Source organism: Crinia signifera, chromosome 5, assembly GCF_055691185.1.
Source record: "Crinia signifera chromosome 5, ASM5569118v1, whole genome shotgun sequence".
In the NCBI taxonomy this organism is placed as follows: Eukaryota; Metazoa; Chordata; class Amphibia; order Anura; family Myobatrachidae; genus Crinia; species Crinia signifera.
The window spans coordinates 55,715,967-55,742,177 of record NC_139221.1 but is presented as its reverse complement, the minus strand read 5'-3'; the positions used below and the strand labels follow the sequence as shown (position 1 = coordinate 55,742,177).

The following is a 26,211-nucleotide window of genomic DNA, read 5'->3' as shown; positions in this document are numbered from 1 at the left end:
TACGACAATACCATTAGCGCTGCCCATCATTGGCCGCCATCCCTCCTCCCCCTGTTCTCCTCCCCCAATGGTTGCACTGAATGTCAGGCACGATGACATCACGCCCAACGTTATCAATGAGGAGCGCCGAGAGAGGAGCCACCGCTGCGACAGAAAAGAGAGAAGCGATCATTTTTATTCCTGTGAGTGGTTGTGTAGGTAAGGGCCCCACTGCTCTGCTTTGTCCGGGGGGCCATAATGCTGTTAAGATGGCACTGGCTAGTAATATAGGGCATCTGTTCCCACAACAGGTACACACTGACAAAGGGTCATATCTAAACATTTCATCTGGAATGTAAAAGGTTGGTCACATTTCAGCCCCAGTACTTGCAGCACCCAAGTTGCCCCTCCCTGATGAAGAAACAGCGAGTACTGTATTCATTGCTGAAAATAAAGTAACATAATAGAGCAGAAAACACTGCAATTATACTACATGGAGCATTGGAGCAGATGTTCCTAGTATCTGGCTATGGTGGTGCATATATGTTAGCTGTGCCCTGTATGGAGGAAGAGGCTGCAGAGTGCAGGGTGATTAGGTCTCATCCCATCACTACATACAATGCACTGTACACACAGCACTGGGAGGAGGGAGACCACAGTCACATTGCTGCACTCAGAAGCTCAGGACTGGGGGGGGGGACCCTCTGTGCTTAGTCTCATTCTATGGTGAAGCAATACACCTACAACACAGCAGAGATACTGGCATTGGAAGGAATTGGCACCTGCTGCCCGGACTTTATTCCCCTTTATCCTGGAGCAGAGGCTTGGCTAGCCTAGAACATCCTGTAGCTCCGGTGGATATTGATTTGACAGCCCAAGGATTGCATGAGGCCACTTTGCAGAACATTTTTATGCTGAGTTCTGCTGCTGCAAGTCCCCTGCTATGGCACTGCAAACTGAGCTTTAAGTCCAGACCTCTGTCGCCCCGGTGTGCCATTCAGTCCCCGGATTCCTTGTACTGCAGCCATGGGTCTCAGTGCCAGACAAAGCTGCCTCGTCTGGGTGTTCATGATGGGGCTGTTGGGACTCAGTGGTTGGGCTGAGGGGGGCTGCTTGGAGGCTGGGAAGTGCTGCAAAGGCAGGGATCTGACATGTGTCAGCAAGGGCTGGTGGCTGGGCAAGGTGTACAGGACCTGCTTCTGTGACCAGGTGTGCCAGACCACGGGAGACTGCTGCTATGACTACACTCAGGCATGCCCAGGTAAAGTAGGAGCATTACAGAATGTTACACGGATGCAGTCATTGAGACAGGTTGTGGTCTGTGGATCAGAGAAAGGCTCTGCAGTGCTGGGAGTTGTAGTTCCGCAAAACCTAAAGTTTAGAGTCTTATGCAGTTTGTCTCTGTAATGGGAATGTGTGTGGCCAGAATTGCACAACAGTCATAGTAATACAGGAAGGTGAGGAACAATTCAGAAATTCCTTTTAATAACCATGTGGGTGGGTGACACATGGACCGGCGATATTAGGAAATGACTGCATGATTCTGTTTGTTGATTGTACATTTTCTTCTTGTTTACGTCTTCTTATAATAAGATAAAGAACTAAGGGCCTCATTCTAGTTCACTCTTTCTAACAAAATCCTTCTTAGATGGACAAAACCATGTGCACTGCAGGTGGGGCAGATGTTACATGTGCAGAGAGAATTAGATTTGGGTGGGGTTTGACTTCAAAGTGAGATCTATATTGCAGTGTAAAAATAAAGCAGACAGTATTTACCCTGCACAGAAACAAAATAACTCACCCAAATCTAATTCTCTCTGCACATGTTACATCTGCCCCACCTGCAGTGCACATGGTTTTGTCCATCTAAGAAGGATTTTGTCAGAAAGAGTGAAGTAGAATAAGGCCCTAAATGTACATCAGAGAGTTATTTTATTTAAGCAATAATAATGTGCAGTATAAGAGGTCTCTGGCATGTATAACATTATTACTGTAGATGTCTATTATTAAGTTGTATTTATTTAGTGTCTGCATAGACTGCTGCATTAGGATTACATCAAACTGGTGCGTTTCTCTCCTTGGCATCAATGTATCCAAATATCCCAAATCCTCAATATAAAACCTCTGCCATTGAAATACATTATAACAGCAAATCCTGTCACTCAGAGCATTATAAGCCTATACAGTATTATAAGATGTGATTTAAAAGCCCTGCACTTTTTCTACTACAATATTAACCTTTTGAGTACCGATTGAATTTGCCAGGTGTGAAAATTGACAAGCAAACCTTTTTATTCACCCTAATGACCTGTAATGTTTACCTTGTATAGGAAATAGGGGGCGAGATTCTCTATTACAGAAATGCGGTAAAACCCCGTTATCGGGGTTTTTACCGCATTTCTGTAATCTGTAACCTCCCTCCGCAGTGTCACCGCTGCGGAGGGAATCGCCAGCAAAAGCTGGCGGTTCCCTGCAGAAGCCTATGGGCTTCTTACCGCAGCAGTGTGTGAGGGATCCGTCACGGATCCCTCCCAGCATGCCCTGCGGCCGGCGCGTCAGTCTGCGCATGCGCAGACGGACTCCCGGGTCATAGACCCGGAAGTACAGCAACGGCGCCGCATCGCAAGGGACAGCTCTTACCGCAAGAGCTGTCCCTTGCGTTAATGACCGCATATTTTAGAGAATATGCGGTCATTAGAAATGCGATGCCGGGCGAAGAGGGCTGCGGATTTTAGAGAATCCCGCCCATAATCTTTTCTGACACATTTTCTATTTGAATTTATATAACAAATGTGAGCGACGCTGGCATTTTTAGCGGATTCTTTGCACACCTCTCACAGAGATGTTGGCACTGAAAGGGTTAATGTTATAGTGTAGGCCAGTGGTTCCCAATTTTTCTTCAATATCAGCATTTGTTTTTCAAGATTTTTTATTGATAAATTTTAAATATAACAAAAGAAATGAAGTAAATTGTATTCACCAGTCATCCTTATGGCCAGTTCTGTGGTGGTGGACCTTTGTGCTTTGGATTGTCCACATGTGTTATGATTGACAGCTACTAGCACTGGTTTTGCATGGCACTTTGACTATAAATAATTTGGTTTGGTCCAGAGATATGAACTCGAGGCACTCCTACCAGAGCCTTGCAGCACCCCGGTATGCCTGGGCACAGAGTATGCGAGTTATTAGAGTAGTCACAAGTGGTTTTGCAGTGACACTACCCTGAAAGTGCTACACTTTAGCAACTGCTATACAATTGTTATAATTGCTCCAGAAGCGCATACATTTGATGGTGCAAGCTGAACGTATGCCCATTTGTACGAATGTGCACAGTGCATGTGCTGAAATGTGTGTACACATACAGTACACAGGCAATACACAATCATACACATTTTCAATGAATTTATAATGAGTGGAGAGATAGAAGTGGGGCTCATGTGAAGCTCAGTGAAGGTGTGCTCACACTACTTGGAGATATACAGACTTGGGCAGAGGGGGTATCACTGTGCTGCTCAGTACACCAAGCTTCTTACAGGCTCGGTGGCTCGCTGTGCTCACCACAGGTTCTGTTCTCCCTCTGTGGGGGTCGCGGACCCTTACCAGGGAGAATAGCCTCTGTAAGTGGGGATCCTGTCTGTCAGGCATTTAACAGTCAGGATTCTGATTTTGGTATACTGACCATCGACATCCCGACTGTGGAGAGGTTATCCGACACTCCAGCCTTGAAGCCTCTGTTACCTTAAATGTGCTACGATATTCAGCTGTAATAAAGACCCTGTAAGGGCGGGTTGGGATCGTTTGGTCTATAGAAAGTTGGTCGACAAGTGTTAGGTCGACATGGTTCTAGGTCGACATGGGTCAAGGTAGAAATGGGCCTAGGTCAACATGGGTTTAGGTCGACAGGTCAATAGGTCGACACAAGCATTAGGTCGACAGGGTCTAGGTCTACAGTCAAAAATTCAACATGGAGTTTTTCACAGTTATTTTTACCCGAATGTCGACACAGTAGACATGGACACTGCATCCCCTTGCATCGCTCCCAATGCTTCGGTTACAGTGCCTCGCTGTGATCCGCTATTTTATTCTCCCTCCACGCCCTAGTGGATGGTAGGGCATGAAATACCGCCTGTCAGCACATATTGGCTCAAAAAACTCCATGTCGACCATTTGACTGTCGACCTAGACCGTCGACCTAATGACCTGTAGACCGAAACCCATGTTGACCTAGACCCATGTCGACCTAGAACCATGTCGACCTATCCTTAAGTCGACCCAACGCTTGTCGACCAACTTGCTGTAGACCCAATGACCGTATCCCGTAAAGATTAAGCATAAGTGCCTCTACCGTGGGAATAGTGACTGAGTGACACCACCCTAAGATTAAACCTCAATAAGACAAACTGATGTGGTTTTATAAAACTGACAATTATGAGAAGGGTTTGTAGAAAACAAGCTGCTGCTTATACAGTTCAACAACAACAAAAGGCCTGTAATTGTGAGCAGGGACTATTGTTAAGAGGAAAATGACAATCAAAGATAATTATTCTGTTCTAAAATAAGAAAAATGCAAGAAACGTGCATAATACAGAGCAGGTGAATCTCCATATCCGAAACATTGGCACATTTTGTTATGCACTGAATTATTAAAGTTTTTTTCACAGTCCCCCTGGAGTGCCAGCTTTTTTCCTTTGCAAGTGTACATCCATAAGTAGGGCACCGGGGGCAGCTACTTTCTAAGGGAGAGTGCCGAACCGAATATCCCCCCTCTCTCTCTATATATATATATTATACACTAAACATCGGCACTCACCTTTCCTAGTTTGGGGTGCCCTATGGCTTGTGACCACATTGTTTAATATATTATTTAAAAAATATATATATTTTATGTTACTGATTCAGTAGCAATATATATTTATTAGTAAATCCACTTTGAAGCAAATGCTTCGAAAGCTAGTAGATGTAGTTTTACTAGCTAGCAACAGATGGCAGTGTAAGCCCCCTCGGCGTAAATGCTTTGAAAGCTTGTAGATGTAGTTACACTAGCTGCCAAGAGATGGCAATGTAAGCCCGCTCAAAGCAAATGCTTCCAAAGCTAGTAGATGTAGTTAAACAAGCTGCCAACAGATGGCAGTGTTTTGAAACACCACGGACACTAGACATACATATATAGATGATGAGTAGAGACTAGTTCACATGCAGTATTGGTTACAGGATGTGACGTACAGTGAGGGCGGAAGTTGTTAGATGCCCTCACAACGTTTTTTAATTTATCTGTAATTCATGTAGGTGTCGGTTATTTTGTTTTATTTTTGCAGCATTGAACCCTCGCGGGCTTGCTACGCTCGCACGCTTCGGGCACGGTGGCTCGCTTCGCTTGCCACAGATTTATATTCCCCCTCCAGGTATACGTGGACCCAGTGCATGGTGGGAAAATTACCAAAACTGCATGTGAACTAGACACTACCATAGATGATGTCCCACCATCTCTGCAACATCCCCTACACAAACCCCCTAACATACTGACATAGTGACCCGGTACTCCCGTGCGACTGCATTGTGCTCTTCTGGAAAGGAAGGCCTGCAGTGTCCCGTGGTGATAGGGCAGTTGGTAGACTCCCCTGTGACTTGATGCTCTCAGTGGTGTATAGATGCTGCGAGCATGCGCACAGAGGGACAGGGGCGTGGCCAGTAGCTCTTAGAGCACTGGCCATGCACCCACATAGACAAAGATGGGTCAGTGGCTCACAAACACAGCATCCTCATGAAGCTAAGACCCATTTTGATGGACCATGTCCCTTTTCTGGCAAGCGCCGTGCATGAGAGTCCCACTGCCAAATATGTGCATGTTGGGAGGTACGGCTAGAGACAGACAGGCAGGTTTATCTTTGTGCTACATGTAAAACTAGCTGCAGCTACTTCTACCATGGCCCTGGACTGGTGTGCTGCTAATTGGCTGCTGTATTATAGTATAACCATCCTTCCCCTGATCTTGTCACAATGCTTACAACCAATATAGATTGCACTTGATGAATTTACTGTTCTCCAACGGTAAATAGAAAATCCATAGCCTGTAATGCAATAATGCAGTTCAATTGATCATTTTACTCTGATGCTGATCATGCCCTCTCCATAACATGTGAACGGGGAAGCTCCCTTGGTCTCACCCAGATACTTCATGGTGTAAATGCCTCTTGGTACCTGCCCTATTTCATGGAAATTAAACCAATCCCAGAAGTCCTTTTGTATGCATGAGCAGCCAGCGCAGATTCAGTGATAGGCAGGTTCCCAGAGCGGATACTGTAGTCATGGTGTAATGGCATGAAGGGGTAGTGGAGGATGCCCAGTGGGTAACTGGAGCTCTTGTTCATTTTGATGTAATTCAGGATATTTGACTCCCCCCAACTTCAGTAAAAGAGGAGTCAGAATCAAATAATAATTTGTGTACTGTAATGAAATGTTTTGTTATTTACAAAACATAGGGGGTTATTTTGGTTCACACTTTCTGACAAAATCCTTCTTAGATGGAAATAACCATGTGCACTGCAGAAGGGCATATGTAAAATGTGCAGAGAGAATTAGATTTGGGTGAGTTATTTTGTTTCTGTGCAGGGAAAATACTGACTGCTTTATTTTTACACTGCAATATAGATCTCACTTTGAAGTAAAACCCCACCCAAATCTAACTCTCTCTGCACAAGTAACATCTGCCCCACCTGCAGTGCACATGGTTTTATCCATCTATGAAGGATTTTGTCAGAAAGAGTGAATATAAATAACCCCCATAGGGTGGTGTTTATCAAACCTTGAAAATAGATAAAGTACCAGCCAATCAGCTCCCACCTGCCATATTTGAATTATACCCCTTTCAGACATAACAGCAAATTACCGGGTGTAACAATTCTACTCAGTAATTTGTGCAGTGTGAAAGGGTCTACCCAAGTCTTAAATACCGGGTCACGACCCTGCTTTTTACAAGGGTCGTTGACCCGGGATTTGTGACCCAAGTAGACGCTTTCAAACTACACAAATAACCCGAGTCTTTAGAAAATTACCGGGTTGATAGTTTTTAACCTGGTAATTTGCTGCTATGTGTGAAAGGGGGGTCAGACCGCACCCAGCAAAATGACCCGGCACTCAAAATGCCGGGTAATTGCTGGGTCACATGTCTAAAAAAGGGGTATTACAGACTATAGGCAGAAACCGATTCATTGTTACTTTATCTCTCGCCACTTTATCCTATCCAACATTTTCTAAATCCGCCACAAAGGTTAAATCGATAAATTAAATCATGGGTACAGGAACGAATATGGCTTTATTGGGCAGAAACCAATTAAATATTAATTAGATCAATGTGAAAAACAAATATATGACCATACAGTACATCCAACACAATGGTCCAAAATAACAGAACTGGCTGCTGTTTGGTTTTGAGTGAATTAGAAAATGACAAACAGAAAATCTTGGCAGAGGATTAGATAGTTTATTTGGAAGCTGGTGGAGGAATTTCAGCCTGAGAACAATTTGCTCTGTTCTAAGTCCACAAAATGGGAAGCAGTCAAAATAATGCAGATAATAAGGTGCCAACAGGGGAGCCAATCGCCTGCACAGTGCAGCCTACAATGATATGTGAGTATATAACTTGCCTGCATCAGGGTAAGTAACGGAGGTAGAGAACAGGTCCGATGGCTGTGCTCTGGAACCGACAAACTCAAGGTTTGAGATCAGATATGTTTGCTTTCATTTTTTTCTTTGCCCACGATTCCATTTACCTACAGCCCTCAAATTCTATGCGGCACGGCTCTCCTGCTCAACTCCGCTGCTGCAGCTCCCCGGGAGTTTAAATGCGATAAATCACATGTGATTTATCGCATGTAAAAATGGCATATCAAGTGCCAAATCATAAGGGAGCCTCAAGGGCAATTTGGTCCGACTTGTCCTTAGGACAAGACAGACTAGTGTATTGGTGCCTTAAGAGTGGAGGGGGCCTATGTGCAGGTTTCTGATTGGGTTCCCCCCCCTCTCTGTCGGGGCAGCGGACTCTGGCATTGTGGAGAAAATAATAGAATGGGCTGCACTAAATACTTAAAATACAGTGGATGAGATATAATATTTATTTATTTAATAAACATAATAAGAATAATAAAAATCATACATAATCTAAAGAAAATTGGTTAAAAATGTAAGGTGCGTTAAATGAATAGTATAATCACACGCATCAATTTGTAATGTAAGTCCTGCCACTGAGTCTAAGTAGATATTTAGAGAAATCCCTCCGTGGGTCAAATATGGTTCCTCGGCGATTGTTTGGTGAGGTGACTTGCCACTGAGGGGAAGAGATGCGCTGTATGGTATCAGCAAGCTTATTTGAATCTCCTTCTCCAGATGCCAGTAGTTTAGGAGAGGTTGCTCCTGGAAAGTTTCTCCACAGTGGTATTGTTGTCAGTGGGTAAGTGGGGTCTCTTTCCAGTGGAGGGTAGTAGATGAGGGGTAGTAGATGAGAATAGTAGATGTGCTGTCTATGCTTGATAATATATATATAAAAATAACTTCTGTGAAAGCAGTTGGAAGTCTTTTATTTATACGATCTGCGAACCCCTGATGAAGTCCCATGTAGGGACGAAACGTGTTGGGAATACTTGTTTGCTATGTTGAAATACCTGAACCTTTTAACGGTCTGAAATAACCACCAACACTGAGTGGAGAAAGAGACTTTTAATACATTTTTGAAATTTGTGGACTTTACTTTATTTGTTTTAGAAAATGTAAGATTCATTCAAAGGCTTCATTGATCTAATCCTTAAGGTCATCACAAAGGGCGCCATCTTACAATTGCTATCCATATCCTATCCCTATCCAACAGATGAAATTGTAAGCCAGGCAGCGCAGGTAAAATATACATAAGTTCTGTGGGCGAAACTAGAGTCTGTTCTCATTTCATTTTGTAGCTTTTAAATCATTGTTGTTATATAGCTGTAAAGTCTTGATGATATACTATATATTCGGTCTATAATTTGAAGGCAAGCCTGTAATAACTGCATCACTATTGGCCTAATTCAGACTTGCCCACTAATGTCAGAATTCGCAGTGTACTGCGAGGAGAAAGCTGCGCTCATACAGAAAACGCCCCTTGCTAAATTACAGAGAATTACAAATGGATCGCTAACTGCTTTCCACTCGGAAATCTAGACGCAATTCTAGAACCATCAAATTTTTTGCCATCTGTGCAAATGTCAGTAGCTCTAAGGCTTCCACTAATCTGCAACTGAGACAGGCTGGAAGTGGTCATTGCTGACGTCACAGACCCTCCTCAAAAACACCTGGACGTTTTTTCTGACACCCTAAAAACGTCAGGTTTTACCCCCAAAAGCCTCCTGTCAGTCAAAGTCTGACCAAATTGCATGTACAATCCATATGCATTTTCTGTCACTAACTCCCCTTGCTCATGTTGCATGATGTTTACGGTACGCGTGCGCAGACGTTCGATAATCGCTCAATTTGTGAATTCTCTAATTAGCGGCTGAGTCTGAATTGGGTCCTATGTTATAATTGTAGTCTTATGATGTATGGAGCTGTAACTGAATATGTTTATATCATCAGCCCGTTCATGTATTGTCGGTGAATGGAGCCATTGGAGTGGTTGCGCAAACCAGTGTACCCCGTCATACAGAGTGCGTAGACGCCAAGTGTTGCAGGAGGCAGAAAACAGTGGGGAGCCCTGTCCACACCTAGAAGAGAAGGCCGGATGCCTGGAATATCTAACACACCAGGGCACTGAATGTGGGCAGCTACATGGTAAGAGAATAACTAAATGCAACACCTCTGCTTTATTACAGATTTAACAGTAGAAATACAGTATGTTAGCTGTTGTTTAGTTGTATGTTTAAAATCAATAAGGAAACTACATATTTATCTTAATAAGTCCTTGGGTCAGTGTAAAGACCTCACTGGGTGTAGTGACACCTGGGGCGAAATGTAATAGGGTGCGATTTTTTTGTTACAGAAAAAAATCGCACCAAATCGCACCTTTAAAAATCGCGTTTTTTGCCGCGAATTCGCATATGTAATGAGATGCGAATTTGCGGCAAAAAAGTGCGATATGGTGCAATTTCGGGCGCTTTATAAGTCCTGCAAATGTGCGATTTTCAGTCATGAAAATCGGCACATTTTCAGTACAGTGCGCTGTGTTGAAAAGAAAAAAAAAAGAAAAAAAACGGCGTGTGGTCCCCCTCCTAAGCATAACCAGCCCCGGGCTCAAAAAGCCAGTGCTGGTATCATAAAATCAGAGGGACAAACAAATAGGGGTTCCCTTGATTTAATGAAACCAGCACCAGGCTCAAGGTCCAGCGCTGGTTCCCAAAATACGGGGGACAAAAGAACCAGCACCAGACCCAACCAGCCAGCAGGGTAATGCTACAGCCGGGGGACACTTATTATATAAGGCCCCCCGGCCAAAGCATTATCCCCGTGGCTGGTCAGCATGGGCAGGGGTCCTGGGGAAGTGGGGACCCCCCCAATGAAGGGGTCCTCCCCCCCTCCAGGACTGACCAGCCCATGCTGAAAGTCCGGGGCTGTCCCCGATGCCCCTGGGCGGTGGGCATCGGGCTGATGCAAAGTGTAAAAAAAAGATTAAAAACTATTGTCTTCTACTGTAGAACTATGAGTCCCAGCAAGCCTACCCCGCATGCTGGGACTTGGAGAACCACAAGTCCCAGCATGCGGGGCATTAAAGGGCCCGCTGGCACTTGTAGTTCTATAGTACAAAAAATAGTTAAATAAAACACACTGACACCCTGAAAAATAAAAGTTTAATACATACATAACACACACATACTGATACTTACCTACCTTGAGCCCGTAGGTCGTTTTTTTCCGCAAAATATGCCGTTTTCGGGCATTTCCCGAAAATCGCATACCGTATATACTCGAGTATAAGTCGACCCGAATATAAGCCGAGGCACCTAAATTTACAACAAAAAACTGGGAAAACGTATTGACTAAAGTGGGACCCTCACTCGAGTATAAGCCGAGGGGGGCTTTTTCAGCATAAAAAATGTTCTGAAAAAAGTAGGCTTATACTCGAGTATATATGGTATTTTATAGGGTGCGATTTGCGGCAAAAATCGCATTTTTTAAAGGTGCGATTTTTAGTTAGACTAAAAATCGCATCCAGATGTTTTCCCATTAAAAAGGATAGAACTCGCATATTTAATGGGTTGCGATTTTTAGTAAAGGTTACTAAAATCGCAAAAAAAATAGACCAGGTTCTGCCTGGCGATTTTATCAGAAACATGCACAGATCATTGAGATCTGTGCATGGTTCTGTTGTAAAAAAATAGTTAAAACAAAAAAAAAAGGAAAAAAAACGGCATGCGGTCCCCCCTCCTAAGCATAACCAGCCCCGGGCTCAAAAAGCCGGTGCTGGTATCATAAAATCAGAGGGACAAACAAATAGGGGTTCCCTTGATTTAATGAAACCAGCACCAGGCTCAAGGTCCAGCGCTGGTTCCCAAAATACGGGGGACAAAATGACTAGGGGTCCCCCGTATTTTAAGAACCAGCACCAGACCCAACCAGCCAGCAGGGTAATGCCACAGCCGGGGGACACTTATTATATAAGGTCCCGCGGCCAAAGCATTATCCCCGTGGCTGGTCAGCATGGGCAGGGGTCCTGGGGAAGTGGGGACCCCCCCCCAATAAAGGGGTCCCCCCCCCTCCAGGACTTACCAGCCCATGCTGAAAGTCCGGGGCTGTCCCCGATGGCCCTGGGCGGTGGGCATCGGGCTGATGCAAAGTGTAAAAGAAAAGATTAAAAACTATTGTCTTCTACTGTAGAACTAGGAGTCCCATATTTTGCGGAAAAAATCGGGGCCGGGTGCATGAAATTCCAAAATGGGGGCGTGGCCTCACGGGATCTCTGTTCTGTCACTTTGGGGGCGTGTCTAGAATCCCTAGACACCCCAGTTGTCCCTGGACACTGCTCTGAATGTAGTGCTGGTTCTTTATCTGTGACAGGAGCTGAGTGCTGCAAGAAATATCAAACTGTCCCTGGCTTCTGTCACTTTGGCGCCCCCTGGGACTGCGATCAAGTCTGAATAACCCCCAGTATTTATTTTGTGAATATAGTATTTTTTGGGGGGCTCATTATAATTTGTATATTTAAATGGAGACAATAAGTTCATTTTTAAAAAGAAACCAATTTAAATTAATTTAAATTAATAATTAGAAATAATTATTAGAAAATGTGCACCGACAGCACAGGGGTTCCTGGAAGGCTACAGTACTATTTAGCATTGAATAGCACAGGCCTATTGGAGGGAAATGAGGCAACAAGCCAATCTTCCAGGAATAAATAGGTTTTAAATCCAGTGATTTGGAAGGGAAACTCACTGGACACTTTCATCCTGCACTACAGTATATTCCACTACATATCTGATATGATCCCACTGCCTCTCTCAATAGAGGAATATAGGAGGATATGAAGTCTGATATGCAATACTGATATGAGGATATTGGTACTTATACAGATCCCATTCGAGTTGCAGCAAAGTATCGATGTGCTGGACCCGCATTGCACCTGTGCAGTACAGGTCTGCGTCATCAGTCATGCTACTGCAGCAGCCTGCCAGTGATTGATAGTCTGATTGTGTTTGGGGGCTAGGGCGGGGTTGCCGCCATTGGATGAAAAGGACGAGGATCAGAGGATGGAGCTTGCCTCTAGCTAGGAATTGCAGAGGCCAGCTTACGTGACCCCATAGGTCATGCTTCTGGCCGATGATGTCACAGACGATCCGATACTGCGTCCTTGGACACAGTTCAGATCAGTAATGAAGCAGGACACGCGACGCTGCGTTACCATTATAGTGCTCCAGTATGGCTGCTTCCTATGTAAGCCGCAGTATCATCTCCTCCAATCAACTTTAAAAGGGCCATTATCTCTCCAACAATGGTATCCCCAAATACAATGGGCCTGATTCAGAGGTGCACACTATCCATGTGCAAATGCGATTTGCAACTCCAAAAATAGGCAAATGCCAATTTAAGCTTTCAGCTTTTGTCAGAGCAGGTGCCAGACTGAGCAAATGTTTACTATCTGAGCAAAGTACAAACTGGCTAGTGGGCCAGAACAGTCCACCACCAACTTACAAAGCTCCCACCATTGGCCCCCTGAGCAGCTTACGGTTCGCACAGTGTATTCATCTCAAATACCTCTAAATATGGCCTCTGCGGCTGCTTCATTGCAGAAGAGAACGTAGCTGCATCCAGTTACCTGCCCATTACACTGGGGGTTATTCAGACCTGAGCGCTGTTCTACGAATTCTCAATCCGTTTGATTATCGGACAACTGCGCATGTAGCACTCATGCACAAGCCAATATGACTGAAAAAGCAAAAAAATCTAATGGCAATCCCTTCTCAATTTGACGGAGAGGAAGTCGCCGATTGGGGGTAGTCTGAAAAAATGCCGGCGTGCCCAGTCGATTTAAGGGAGGTTTATGATTAGAACATCACTAGATGGTGAGTGAAGTGCCTATGAATGTGCGACAGGATAGCGGATTGCTAAATTTTTAGAAATCACTGGCAGATTTGCACAGGGCAGATTTGCTTTCTGTAGAAAAGAATAATATTTATGGCGCTTGACTCCGATGTCGATGGATCGATTAGGGGAAAAATGTATAGAACAGTGTATCAATTTTCTATATTCAAAACCATCACTGGATTATCCACAACAGAAGATGGTGAGGATGCGTACTTTTTACTCACAATTGGAGTGGTATATGGACTCCTATCTGGGTTTCTTTATGCCGGAATCTGAAGTTTTTATATGTATCCCCGTCAGGATGTCCCTCGGTGTGGATTTTGTACAAATAAATGGAAAAAATAACCGTACGTTTTTATACTTATTGTAACAAGCCACCAGTTAGGAGGATAGCGGGAACCAGTTATGCGTACCAGACTTAATAGGAAGCATGCATTAACATGTGTATAGCGGTTTCTTTTAATATATCAGGATCACCAGGGGTGTGGAGGTCTGTGTATTTAGTTTTATGCGTACCGTACTTACGGTGCATAAAACGGTGCATCAAGCGCCATCAATATTATTCTTTTCTACATATCCGAAAAAGGAGAAATTGCAGTGAATCTCCATCAATATTGTGGCAGCAGGGACTCTGTGGTTGCGCCTTGGGACTTTTCTATTCTATTTTTTCAGATTTCCTTTCTGTCTGGGCTGTGGCTATCTACTTGTAGTCATCTGCAAATTTGAAAATAAGCAATCAGGTCTGAATTAGGCCTACTATATTAAAATGCCCTATAAATGGCATTTATTACCCAGAAACACCCATGTTTCGTCAGCCACCTCTGTAGACAGCTGCAACCGCTATCACACACTCAGGTAAGTGCATATGCAGTACGGTTTTTGGTGAATTTTTGCATGTGCATAGTAACAAGAAATGCGCACCAATATATCTGTTTGCACCAATATATCTGTTTCAGTGTTGTTCCTTTTACAAGATGAATATTGCTATATAACTGAATATTAGTATTTGTTCTATAGAGAATTCTAATACATGTTCTCTAATTTACAGTGCCTGCATTTATTACTACTTTTGACTATAACAAAGCAAGAAAGAGGCGTGCCGTGTCTTCAGACTGGGCTTCTCATACAGAGGATTCTGGGTATTATATTAAATAGACTGACTTTCTATGTTAGATATTATGAACCTTTATTTATCATAGATGGCATACCATGAACCAGTGGAGCTTACATTCTAAGGGGGTTATTCTGGTGTGTTCACACGGACCAGAACATTCGCAGGGGACTGATGGTGGGCGTATGCACAGGGTAATTTCTGCGCATGTGCATACACCGGCTCCGTCCGGCCACTGCGAACTGACTGTGCACTCACCAAAGGCTGCAGGCGGGGGGGGGGGGGGGGTGTGGGGGACTGGTGCGCCCCTACGGGAATGGGCCGTGATGTCGGTGGCAGGCAGATGACATCACTGGATGTCAGCTGCCCGCCCACTTCCTCTCGAGGGTGCACGCAAATTTAAGTGACCTGAGAGTCACTTAGATATGCGTGCACGTTCTACATCATTCGATGGTCGGCGACCATCGAATGATGTGGGTGTTCACCAACAGGCTGCGAATGGATGTTTATGTTTGCGGGCACCACGTGCGAACACGGGAGGGGGGGGGGATTAGGCGTCCTGGCATTGGCAGCCTTGCGGATCAATAAGAATAACCCCTTAAATTCTGTAGCACACAAACTAGGATTAATTTTGTCAGAGGACTCAGAGGAAATCCAATCACCCCTGGCTCTGTGAGGCAGCAATACTGACCACTTGCAACCAGGGCCGGCGCCACCACTAGGCAGCTCTAGGCATTTGCCTAGAGCGCTGGCCACTGGAGGGCAGCAGTTCGACCCTCGCCCCCCGCATGAAGGTGAGTGGAGGTGCTGGCAGGGGTGTCCGTGCCGCCGTCTGGCAGGAGCGTCCGTGCCGCAGGGGTACCTGCGGCACTGTGTATTTAAGCTGTCGTTGGCGGTGGGGTCCCGGCAGTGATTAGCAAATAACTAGCGCTATCCGGCGGCCGGGCAGCGGCAGCCAATCAGCGTGCGGCAAGTGTATTCAAAATCGGAAGCGCTTCCCGCGCCGCTTGATAACGCTAGTTATTTGCTAATCACTCCAGGGACCCGCCGCCGACAGCTTAATACACAGCACCTCAGGTACACCCGCGGCATGGACACCCCTGCCCGCTCCTGCCAGACTGCGCAGCAGGTACCTCTCAGCCCCCCCTCGCCTGGGGCGCTCCGGTGCCTTGCACTGGCCCTGCTTGCAACCGTTACTGTTTCATAATCTACTACTATTGAAACAATAACACTACAGTAGTATCTGGAGTCTGGAAGTTTTACTGATCCACCACATAATTAGCTATCGGCTAACCTGCATCTACTTTCAATCTAGGGATACCAGTCCTGGGGCATTTTTTCAATCCTGGCATTCGTTATTGAAAAAATGCTCAATCCCAGGATTGGCCTCCCTAAGAAACACTCCCCCCACTGCAGCCCCCACACCAGCTGCCCCATACATTTACTTACATGGGCGTCCAATGCGGCCAGGAGTGGGGCAGACAGCAGCTGTGTGGTGGTGCCTGGTGCCAAGAGGAGCGAGATGGCAGAAGAGAGGACAGGTGCGTGGGTGCGGCCTGTGCAGTGTTACCTATGACCACGTCATGTTGCACAGAGCCGTACCCCGGGGTCGGGAACAACCGGGCAGCGTCTGAGCAGGTGCTGAGACGCTGCCCAGGATTAGACTGCATCCCGATATCCAGGGATTGAAATCCCAGCAATTTTGGGCCAAATACCTTGATCCTGCCAATCCTGATCCCAGGATTGGCCACCCTCTCGCAACCCATATGCGGTTTCTGAACCATTGAAAGGTTTGGTACTTATGTAGTATCTGGGCTGCCGATTTCTAAATCGGGTCGGATCGGGAGATCGCATCGCATCGCATGCGACCATGCGATTCGATGCGATGCGATGCGATGACCCGATTTTTCCATAGGAATCAATGTTAAAATGGACTGAGTCCATTTTAACATGGAATTCAATGGGAAAAATGGGTCCTTTTCATACCCCTACTATCCAAGTGGGCATGGAGTTGGATATAAACCTGTGGCGAGCGTAGCGAGCCACCGAGCCCGAAGCGTGGCGAGCGAAGCGAGCCCCGCGAGGGGACGAATACCGTCCCCTCGCGGGGCTCGCTTCGCTCGCCACGCTTCGGGCTCCAACTCCATGCCCACTTGGATAGTAGGGGTATGAAAAGGACCCATTTTTCCATAGGAATCATTTTAACATTGATTCCTATGGAAAAATCGGGTCATCGCATCCGATATCGGATGCGATGCGATGCGATATCGCATCGCATCTGATTGTATGCCTTAACTTAAGGCATACAATCAAAAAATCGGCAGCCCAGATACTACATAAGTACCAAAGGTTTTTGCATTCTGTGCAATTGCGAGTAGCTGTGACCATTCCTCTAATCTGCAACTCAGCCTGGCTGATCGGGGCCAGCATTGACATCACAGATTCTCCTTTAAAACACTTGGGCACGCCTGTCAGTCAGGCACCGGTCACTTGCGTTTACGATCCATACACATATTTTGTCATTATTCGGGCAGGATACAGTCCCTAGGTCGACAAGCATTGGGTCGACCACTGAAAGTGGATGAAGGTCGAAATAACTTAATTAGGATTGATCCTTCTATGGGTTAGTTCCAACTCAACTGGAGTCTTGCTTATTTAACCAGATAATGCAAAACGAGTCAGTGAAAATGCAGCCAATCGGTTAGTATTGGATTAGTGAGCAAATAGTCAGCAATCAGGATGATATTTACCAAATCTCTAATATCTGGTTTCAATGGCATGCAGGTAAAGGGGGAGAGGATACTCCCACAGTTAGATTCCTCAAACCTGGTTCCAGGTTAGTGGGAAATAAGCCAAGCTCCACTTGAGGGTGCAGATAAAGTTAAAAAAAAGGAGGCCTGCCGGCTGGTCCTTACGGGCAGAGAGTAGGTTGTAGATCGACGCATTTCCCCAACAACTTATCATGTAAAAATAAGCAAGACTCCAATTGAGTTGGAACTAACCCATAAAAGGATCAATCCTAACTTATTAACATCTAATTTGATTTTTATGATATTATTTTAGTTTTTCTATAAATATATTTTCTGGATTTATCCCCAATACCCTAGTAGAACCAATTTTATTCGGTACTCTTTACCTAGAAGGGCGCCAGCGATTGAAATCGCGGTCGTCGGGGGTAAAAATCGCGGTCATCGCGGGTAAATCGGGATGGCTGCGATGCCCGCGATTTTTCCATAGGGAACAATGTTAAAAAGGCTGATTGACCGCGATTTTACTGTTAAATGGCTCAATGGACCCGATTTGGCCATAGGAATCAATGTTAAATGGGCTACAGAGCCCATTAACCCTTAAATGTCCCCCCCAAATTTTAACGCCACCCCACGATCCACGTGAACCCGAAGCGTGGCGAGCGCAGCGAGCCCGCGAGGGGCGGCGGTACGCGTCCTCCGACCTTTTCATGCCCTACTATCCACTAGGGCGTGGAGTGAGAATATAATAGTGTGGCGAGCGCAGCGAGCCACCGAGCCCGAAGCGTGGCGAGCGCAGCGAGCCCCGCGAGGGGACGCAGATACCTTCACAGGTAGACGCGTCCCCTGGCGGGCTTCACAGGTGTCGGCGTCGCCACGGACACCTGTGAAGCCCGCGAGGGGACGCGTATAACTGTGAAGGTATCCGCGTCCCCTCGCGGGGCTCGCGATGGGCGCCCTTCTAGGTAAAGAGTACCTTTTATTCTTGTTATTAATGGTCGGTATCGGCCGGTACCTTATGAGATCCATTTCTGTTAATTGTACATTGATGAATTTTTTTGTGTGTTTATAAATATTACATGTTTTTTAAAATTTAAACTGGCTACTGTCCTTGCCTAAAAACCCGAGCGCTTTCTTTTTTGTTTGTACTGCTGAAACAGAAACTGTCCATAGGGAGTGGTAATCCCTATTAGTTAGCAGCTGGGTTGTATTAGGCTAATAAATTGATTGTCTGTCATTAGCGCTACTTCATACTTCTTATGGTAAGCACTATTTAGGGTCTAAAGCTGCCCATACACGCTGCTAAGCGCGCTGAGCTGATGTGTGCTTTGAGGTGCGCGCTCCTGCACAACGCATGCACATGCAATGCAATGTGATCCCTGCTATTGCAGCCCACAACGCACGCCCGCATCGGGACTTGTATGGGCTGCTTTACAAACTATACCACATTGTTCAATTAGATTACACTGCACCCCTCCCATACTTCTATTCTGTAACTGAATGCAGGCAAGTTACAGAACCAATGAAGGGGAACCATAAGATGAGATTGAAAAATAAAAAGTATGGGATCATTAAAAAAAATAGAAAGAAAATTCTAAAATATTATTGTGTTCTATAGTTGGCATTTTGTCAAAATAACGTGCCAAAGTGTATCCAACTGATTCCAACACTCTTACATGTCAGGTACTGCGTGGAATTCCTGATTGAATCGTTAGATCCAGCCTGTCTAACTGAGCATCGCCCACATGCCCGGTGGATGCTTTACCTGCGGGAAGGATACACGGTGTGTGTGGCTTGCCAGCACCCTGCAATGAATATGAGGAACCACCGTTGCTATGGAGACAGCAGCGATGTAGATGGGTGAGCACTCCATGTTTACATATATCTCTCTTGCAGTAATATTCCACAGATACTGTGATAAATACACTGAGTACAATAATGCAGCTCGCAGGACAGCGGTAAGTATAAGCGGTAAGTATACCTTGGCATTTTGTCATAGATTTTTCAGTGATCTAATCTGCATGAACCGGGAAAGGTAGGATACTCTCTGTTGTACCAAACAGAAAGATTTTGCCATGTAGAAAAGAAACTGTTAAAGTAATGGTATATAGTCGTTAGATCGACCATTAAGGTCAACATGCATTGGGTCAACTACTGACTGTCTGACTGAGGGTCAAAAGGTCAACACAAGCATTAGGTCGACATTGTCGGAAGTGAGCCATGCGAGGGGACGCGGTGCACTGTTTCTGTATCCATGTCGACATTGGGGAGAAAAAGTGAAAAACCCACGTCGTCCTTTTGACCTTACCAAAGTCGACCTAATGCTTGTGTCAGCCTTTTGACTCGTCCTTAGCCATGTCGACCTTTTGCATGTGTCATCCTAATAATGCTGTCGACACATCAGACCAACTTTCCTCCAACCATCCAACTAGTTGCTTGGATGGAATAAAAATATGGTACTGTATGGGAGCAAAGGACAATCAGATATGTGCTCACAAACCCAGGAAAATGGACAAAAACATTTAGTCAAATTGTTTAAATCCAACAGGCTCAACCACAGTACCGTGTCTGAGCGACAGTTTTTGTCCTTTTCCAGATTTTGGGAGCAAATTTCTAAAGTAAATATTACATTTGCTCCCATCCAGTACCAGATTTTTATTCCATCCATGCAACTAGTTGGATGGTTGGAGGAAAGTTGGTCTGATGTGTGGCCAGTATAAGGCCTTCATTGGTCAACCCAATGACCCATACCCAAATGACGAACACCAATAATTTATCATGAACATATTAATTACTTCCTGGACATGCCTCCATTTACCATGCAGATCTCCCTAAAAAGTGCATACAATTCTGCTCAGTTGTCGCACAGACAACATGAAATTCTAGCAGTGCCGCCCTCAGTCACATTTCTGCTGCTTTTATTAATACTGGGGAGCTGTACCCCCTGAAGAGAGCAGGAAGCATCATATCAAGGCTTCCAATAAAGGTCAAGTTTGCTTTCAGAGTGTTATCTATTAACGGACTCAAAAGAAACTGTTGTGATTCAAACCTCATTAGAATCATGAAGGAGCATCTCAATGGACACCTGTTCTACTGTGGGAGAGTATAGAATTGCAGAATAGTTTGTTAGCCCTATTCCACTCTTTAATGTAGATAATGGGTAGCCAACCCAGTCCTCGAGATCTACAACAGTTCATATTTTCCAGGCCACCTCTGGTACAATTCAATATATATTTGAAAATGTGACAGTAATGACTACACCAAGGGGGGTACATTACCTCACTCCTTTCTCCTAGGGGATCCATGCCTGACATCAAGCAGGCAGCACTGTGTCTCAACACTGGCCAGGACCACCCACGCAGCACCACCATGCAGAGCGCTCCAGAGCCAGTAGAGCTCTATGCAGTCAGTACAATACCCAGGCATAGCAGCAGAGGTAGATACTGAGTATGTGCAGCCTCAGCAAGTGTTCATACTCTCCAACCTGTGGCCATGCCCCTTTCCGAATTTGTACCGGTTTTTGCTCTTCAGATGTGGGAGTGTATGAGTGCTGTATGCATCTGTGTGTGTTTGTATGGATTTTTTCAAATGTATGTATGCTGTTTGTTAGTATGTATGTATGAATAGTCTGTATGTATGTATGTATGATCTAGTTGTTTGTATGTATGGTATGTTGTGTGTATTTATGCAGTGTGCGTTGAGTGTCTGTATGCATGCTGTGTTTTGGTATGTATGTATGTATATATATATGTGTGGTATGTATGTCAGCAGTTTGAGGAATCCATATGGAATCATAAACATTACAATATAAAAAAGAGAACACAAGGAGAAATAAGGGAAGGAAAGATATCATGTTTGGTGCACACATTAAAATCACATTTAGGATATTCACAACTGTATTCCCACTGAAGGCGCAAGAGTTTTACCATTGTTGAATATACAGTTGTGATCATAAGTTTACATACCCTAGCAGAATTTGTGATTTTCTGCCCATTTGTCAGAGAATATGAATGATAACTCACTAACTTAGCTTTCACTCATGGTTAGTGGTTGGGTGAAGCCATTTATTGTCAAACAACTGTGTTTACTCTTTTTAAATCATAATGACAACAGAAACTACCCAAATGACCCTGATCAAAAGTTTACATACCCTGGAAATTTTGGCCAGATAACATGCACACAAAGTTGACACAAATGGGTTTGAATGGCTACTAAAGGTAACCATCCTCACCTGTGATCTGTTTGCTTGTAATCAGTATGTGTGTATAAAAAGGTCAGTGAGTTTCTGGTCTACTGAAAGACCCTTGCATCTTTCATCCAATGCTGCACTGACGTCTCTGGATTCTGAGTCATGGGGAAAGCAAAAGAATTATCAAAGGATCTGCAGGAAAAGGTAATTGAACTGTATAAAACAGGAAAGGGATATAAAAAGATATCCATGCAATTGAGAATGCCAATCAGCAGTGTTCCAACTCTAATTAAGAAGTGGAAATGAGGGATTCTGTGGAAACCAAATCACGTTCAGGTAGACCAACAAAAATGTCAGCCACAACTGCCAGGAAAAATTTTCGGGATGCAAAGAAAAATCCACAAATAATTTCAGCTGAAATACAGGACTCTCTGAAAAAAAAGTGGTGTGGTTGTTTCAAGATGCACAATAAGGAGGTATTTGAAGAAAAATGGGCTGCATGGTTTAGTCGTCAGAAGAAAGCCATTACTACGCAAATGCCACAAAGCATCCCCCTTACAAGACTCCAAACAGCACAGAGACAAGCCTCAAAACTTCTGGAACAAAGTAATTCGGAGTGATGAGACCAAAGTTGAACTTTTTGTCCACAACCATAAACGTTACATTTGGAGAGGAGTCAACAAGGCCTATGATGAAAGGTACACCATTCCTACTGTGAAACACGGAGGTGGATCGCTGATGTTTTGGGGATGTGTGAGGCACTGGAAACTTGGTCAGAATTGATGGCAAGATGAATGCAGCATGTTATCAGAAAATACTGGAGGAAAATTTGCACTCATCAGCCCGGAAGCTGCGTATGGGACGTACTTGGACATTCCAATATGACAATGATCCAAAACACAAGGCCAAGTTGACCTGTCATTGGCTACAGCAGAATAAAGGGATAGTTCTGGGGTGGCCATCTCAGTCTCCTAACCTCAATAGCATTGAGCCACTCTGGGGAGATCTCAATCATGCAGTTCATGCAAGGCAGCCCAAGAATTTACAGGAACTGGAGGCTTTTTGCCAAGAAGAATGGGCAGCTTTACCATCTGAGAAAATAAAGAGCCTCATCCACAACTACCACAAAAGACTTCAAGTTGTCATTCATGTTAAAGGGGACAATACACGGTATTAAGAACTGGGGTATGTAAACTTTTGATTAGGGTCATTTGGGTAGTTTCTGTTGTCATTAGGACAATAAATGACTTCACACAACAACTAACCATGAGTGAAAGAAAAATTTTAGATTTATCATTCATATTCTCTGACAAATCGCCAGAAAATCTCAAATTCTGCTAGGGTATAAACTTATGAGCACAACTGTATATATATTTCTTAATAAAACAAAACAACACATTTAAGTGCCTACTTTATATCCCAGCATTCTCTTTATGTCTCATCTGCAGGCGTCTCAGTGGTGCCAATATTAATTAAGCTGTAACAATCTACTTACTTATTTTAACTCAATATTTTAGCTGGTTGGTCTGTGCCAACAGCAATTAAAATAGTTAAAGTTATGAAGGGGGTAGTGGTGGAAAGAACAAGGAAATGATGAGTGGGTATACAATTACTTATTAACTTCTTAATTAATGACAACAACCTAGGGCAGCATAATCATTTGTGGCATCAATACAAGCTTCTCCCATAATACATTTTGCTGTAAAGAGAAAGAAAATATGCTGTATGCTATAACATGTAAACAGCGACTGGGTGAGGAACATGACCAAATAACCAAATAATAATTATAAGACTTCAATATATCACAATCTGCTCAGTGTGGGTGACTAGCTCCTACACTTGTTATTAATTCTTGCACTGCGGACACAGATATGACAGTAGGATACATAATAAGAGAGACAGGAATATTGTGTCGTAGATTAATGTTATGTCTGCAACATGAAATGTCACCTTTCACACACCAATCAAAACTTTCAGGAATTTAGATATGTATTATACGAAATCTACAGCAATAATTCAATATACAGCAGAGGAAACAGCTGAAGCACTGCATGGACATCACCAGGGCTGCCAAGAAGGGGGGGAGGGGGGGTACTACTCAGGTAATTACCCAGGCCTGGGCTTGCTAAAGGGCCCGGTGGGGGTCCTGGTCCAACCCCCCTCCGGGCAACAGCACACACCTACAGCAGGCTCGGCATGAGCGTCTCCCTAACATGCTGATCCTGCTGTCAGCACAGCACATGCTGTGTAGGTGTGTGCTGCTGCTTCTGAGGGAGGGACGACGACAATAACACTCCCCCCTCGACTTGAGTGGTTTTTCACCCCCTCCTAAACAATTTTGGGCCTAATCACGGGAGGTGGCTATGCCTCCAGCGATTAGGCAATGCCCCCTAAATTTTACCCAGGCTCTGCATACCTCTCAGTGGCCCTGGACATCCCACCTAAATGGGTTAGAGATCAGGTGAGAGTTCCTCACCTGGAAATGTTTACTGGCATTGGGTGACATCATGTGTGTATTAATCTTGTGTTATGCAACAAATAAAGAGAGTTAAAGTTTGAATTAATATTCATTGTATTTGAAGAAGTCCGTTATACAAAAATTATCATTATAAATGATTGCCCATTTTCTTATTCGCTCTCCGTCTATTTCAGGAACCAAGTCCTTCATTGGCAAGCTGTGGGAAACGACAAGTGTCAGGGATCATGGAGAAAAGTCCGAGAAGTGGAGAATTGTTCTTGTCCATTGGTCCATAGCTTTATTTTTACATGATGTATAGAATTAGCGTCAAGGCACCGTATTGGCCATCGCTTCTCAGACGATGGAGGGGGTCGTTAATGACCCACAGGAGCACACATCGGCAGTTTTTTTAATTGGCCACGGGGCATTAGGTTGAAAGGTTCAAAAGGTCAACATGACCATGGCTGACACACATATGATTGACAAGTGTGCTTGATTTCCCACCACGTGCACTACGATTGGGAATAGCAGCTTTTGCCCGAAGCCTGTGAGGGTATGCGTTTGCAATCATTGTGGTCACATATGATATGAAAGAACCCACTGATTCCACTGTAGACCTTTTGACCATGCCAACCTAGTGTATGTCCTCCATATGGGGTGAACCTGATGACATTCTATACCACAACTGTAACAGCCTTATTTATGGTTGGTTTGCCATAAATGCCAAATAAAGTCCATATTCACATATATGTTTTACACATTGTATGTATTGTGCCTGTTTGCCATAATAAGGCCATATAACCACTGGCATACGATGCACACATGTAAAAAGGCTAATAAAGTCACATGCATTATACTGAATCTAGCAAGAAGCACTTGAACGCGACACAGAACCCAAGTGTCAGACCCATGTACATATATTATACTCGCAATATAAAAGCCCACTAGTTAACGCCTGTATGTTAAGGTCAGTAATTACGAGGCCTGATGCTGTTTATTTCTGCCAGACTTTCATGATGAATGTATAGTTTTACTTTCACACAGGAAAACCACTGTTTAAATGCTGCAGAAAATAAAGTGCCATTATGTAATAAAATATGTGAGGTAATCCAAGATGGATCAAGTCTTGTTTTTTATTTTTTTAAATATCAGTCCGTCTATTGCTCCAAAATGAATGCAATTGGTCAGTTGGTATGAGTGTTCCGTGTATTACTGGCATTCCCAACCACGGTAATCATGGCACTCCAACAGCGCAGGTTTTAGTGATATCCCTGCTTCCGCACAGATGGGTATATTCAGAATACACTAATTAAGACACCTGTGCTCAAGCCTGGATATCACTAAAACCTGCACTGTTAGAACCGAGGTTGGGAATGCCTGCACTATTAGATGCAGAGCTATGCAGTGCGCCAAGTCAGCCGTGGCTATATGGACAAAGAAGATTCAGCTGTAACAAGAAGTACATCCCTCATGATGCATCAGGGGAGCCTCAGGAGCCAGGAAGAAGAGCGTCTTAGCTTGCAAAAGAGGATGGCCAATAATATTGTGCCTGGGGGTGGCTTTACCCTTAAATCCACCCGTTAAGAGAATGCCTGAGTCTTCCCTATTACCACCGAAAACTGCCATATTTGTCATTCACCTTGCATACTGCCAGCTATATTAGATTTAGTAGGATTTTATTGCAGGATGACATCGCGCATGCGTACTACAGGATGTGCACTTGCGCAGTCTATTAATAATCACTGGCCTGAGGTCTGCAATGATCAGTAATATTAGTGATAAGAATCATTATTAGTGATTTCGTTTCCCCGCCTCAGTAAACATTGTTTTTGTTATTGTTTGATAATTTACATGATTTTTGGGATGTGTTTTTATTTCGCACATTTGCAAAATTTAAAAAAACTTTTCCATTTGGCTACGGCGGGCCTTGTGAGCACCAGCTATGACAATTCTGTCCGTCTGCATGGTGCCCGCACCACCCATGGTTTTTTATCTACAACAGCGGTTCTCAACCTGGGGTACTCTGCAGGCCGTTTGGGGGTACTTGAAAATAATATTGCTAATGGTGGAAGAGGTTTCCCAATAGCAGAAGTAGTCTCCAATTGCCATGGAGAGGAACCAAGTTGCAATACTTCCGGTTCCATCTCCAGTGTCATCAGTGTGTCCTTGTGAATTTGATTAACCAGCAATC

At 44.4% G+C, this 26,211-nt stretch overlaps 1 protein-coding gene across 1 annotated transcript; it reads left to right on the top strand.

Annotated features, from left to right (window-relative positions):
* The first annotated feature begins 625 nt into the window (after nucleotides 1-625).
* Nucleotides 626-25,128, top strand: SBSPON (somatomedin B and thrombospondin type 1 domain containing). Its single transcript, XM_083187253.1, has 5 exons — nucleotides 626-1,240; nucleotides 9,577-9,771; nucleotides 14,564-14,654; nucleotides 19,057-19,233; nucleotides 24,215-25,128. Exons 1-5 carry the CDS (start codon nucleotides 1,006-1,008, stop codon nucleotides 24,330-24,332), a joined length of 816 nt encoding a protein of 271 aa, XP_083043379.1. The 5' UTR covers nucleotides 626-1,005; the 3' UTR covers nucleotides 24,333-25,128.
* The last annotated feature ends 1,083 nt before the right edge of the window (nucleotides 25,129-26,211 follow it).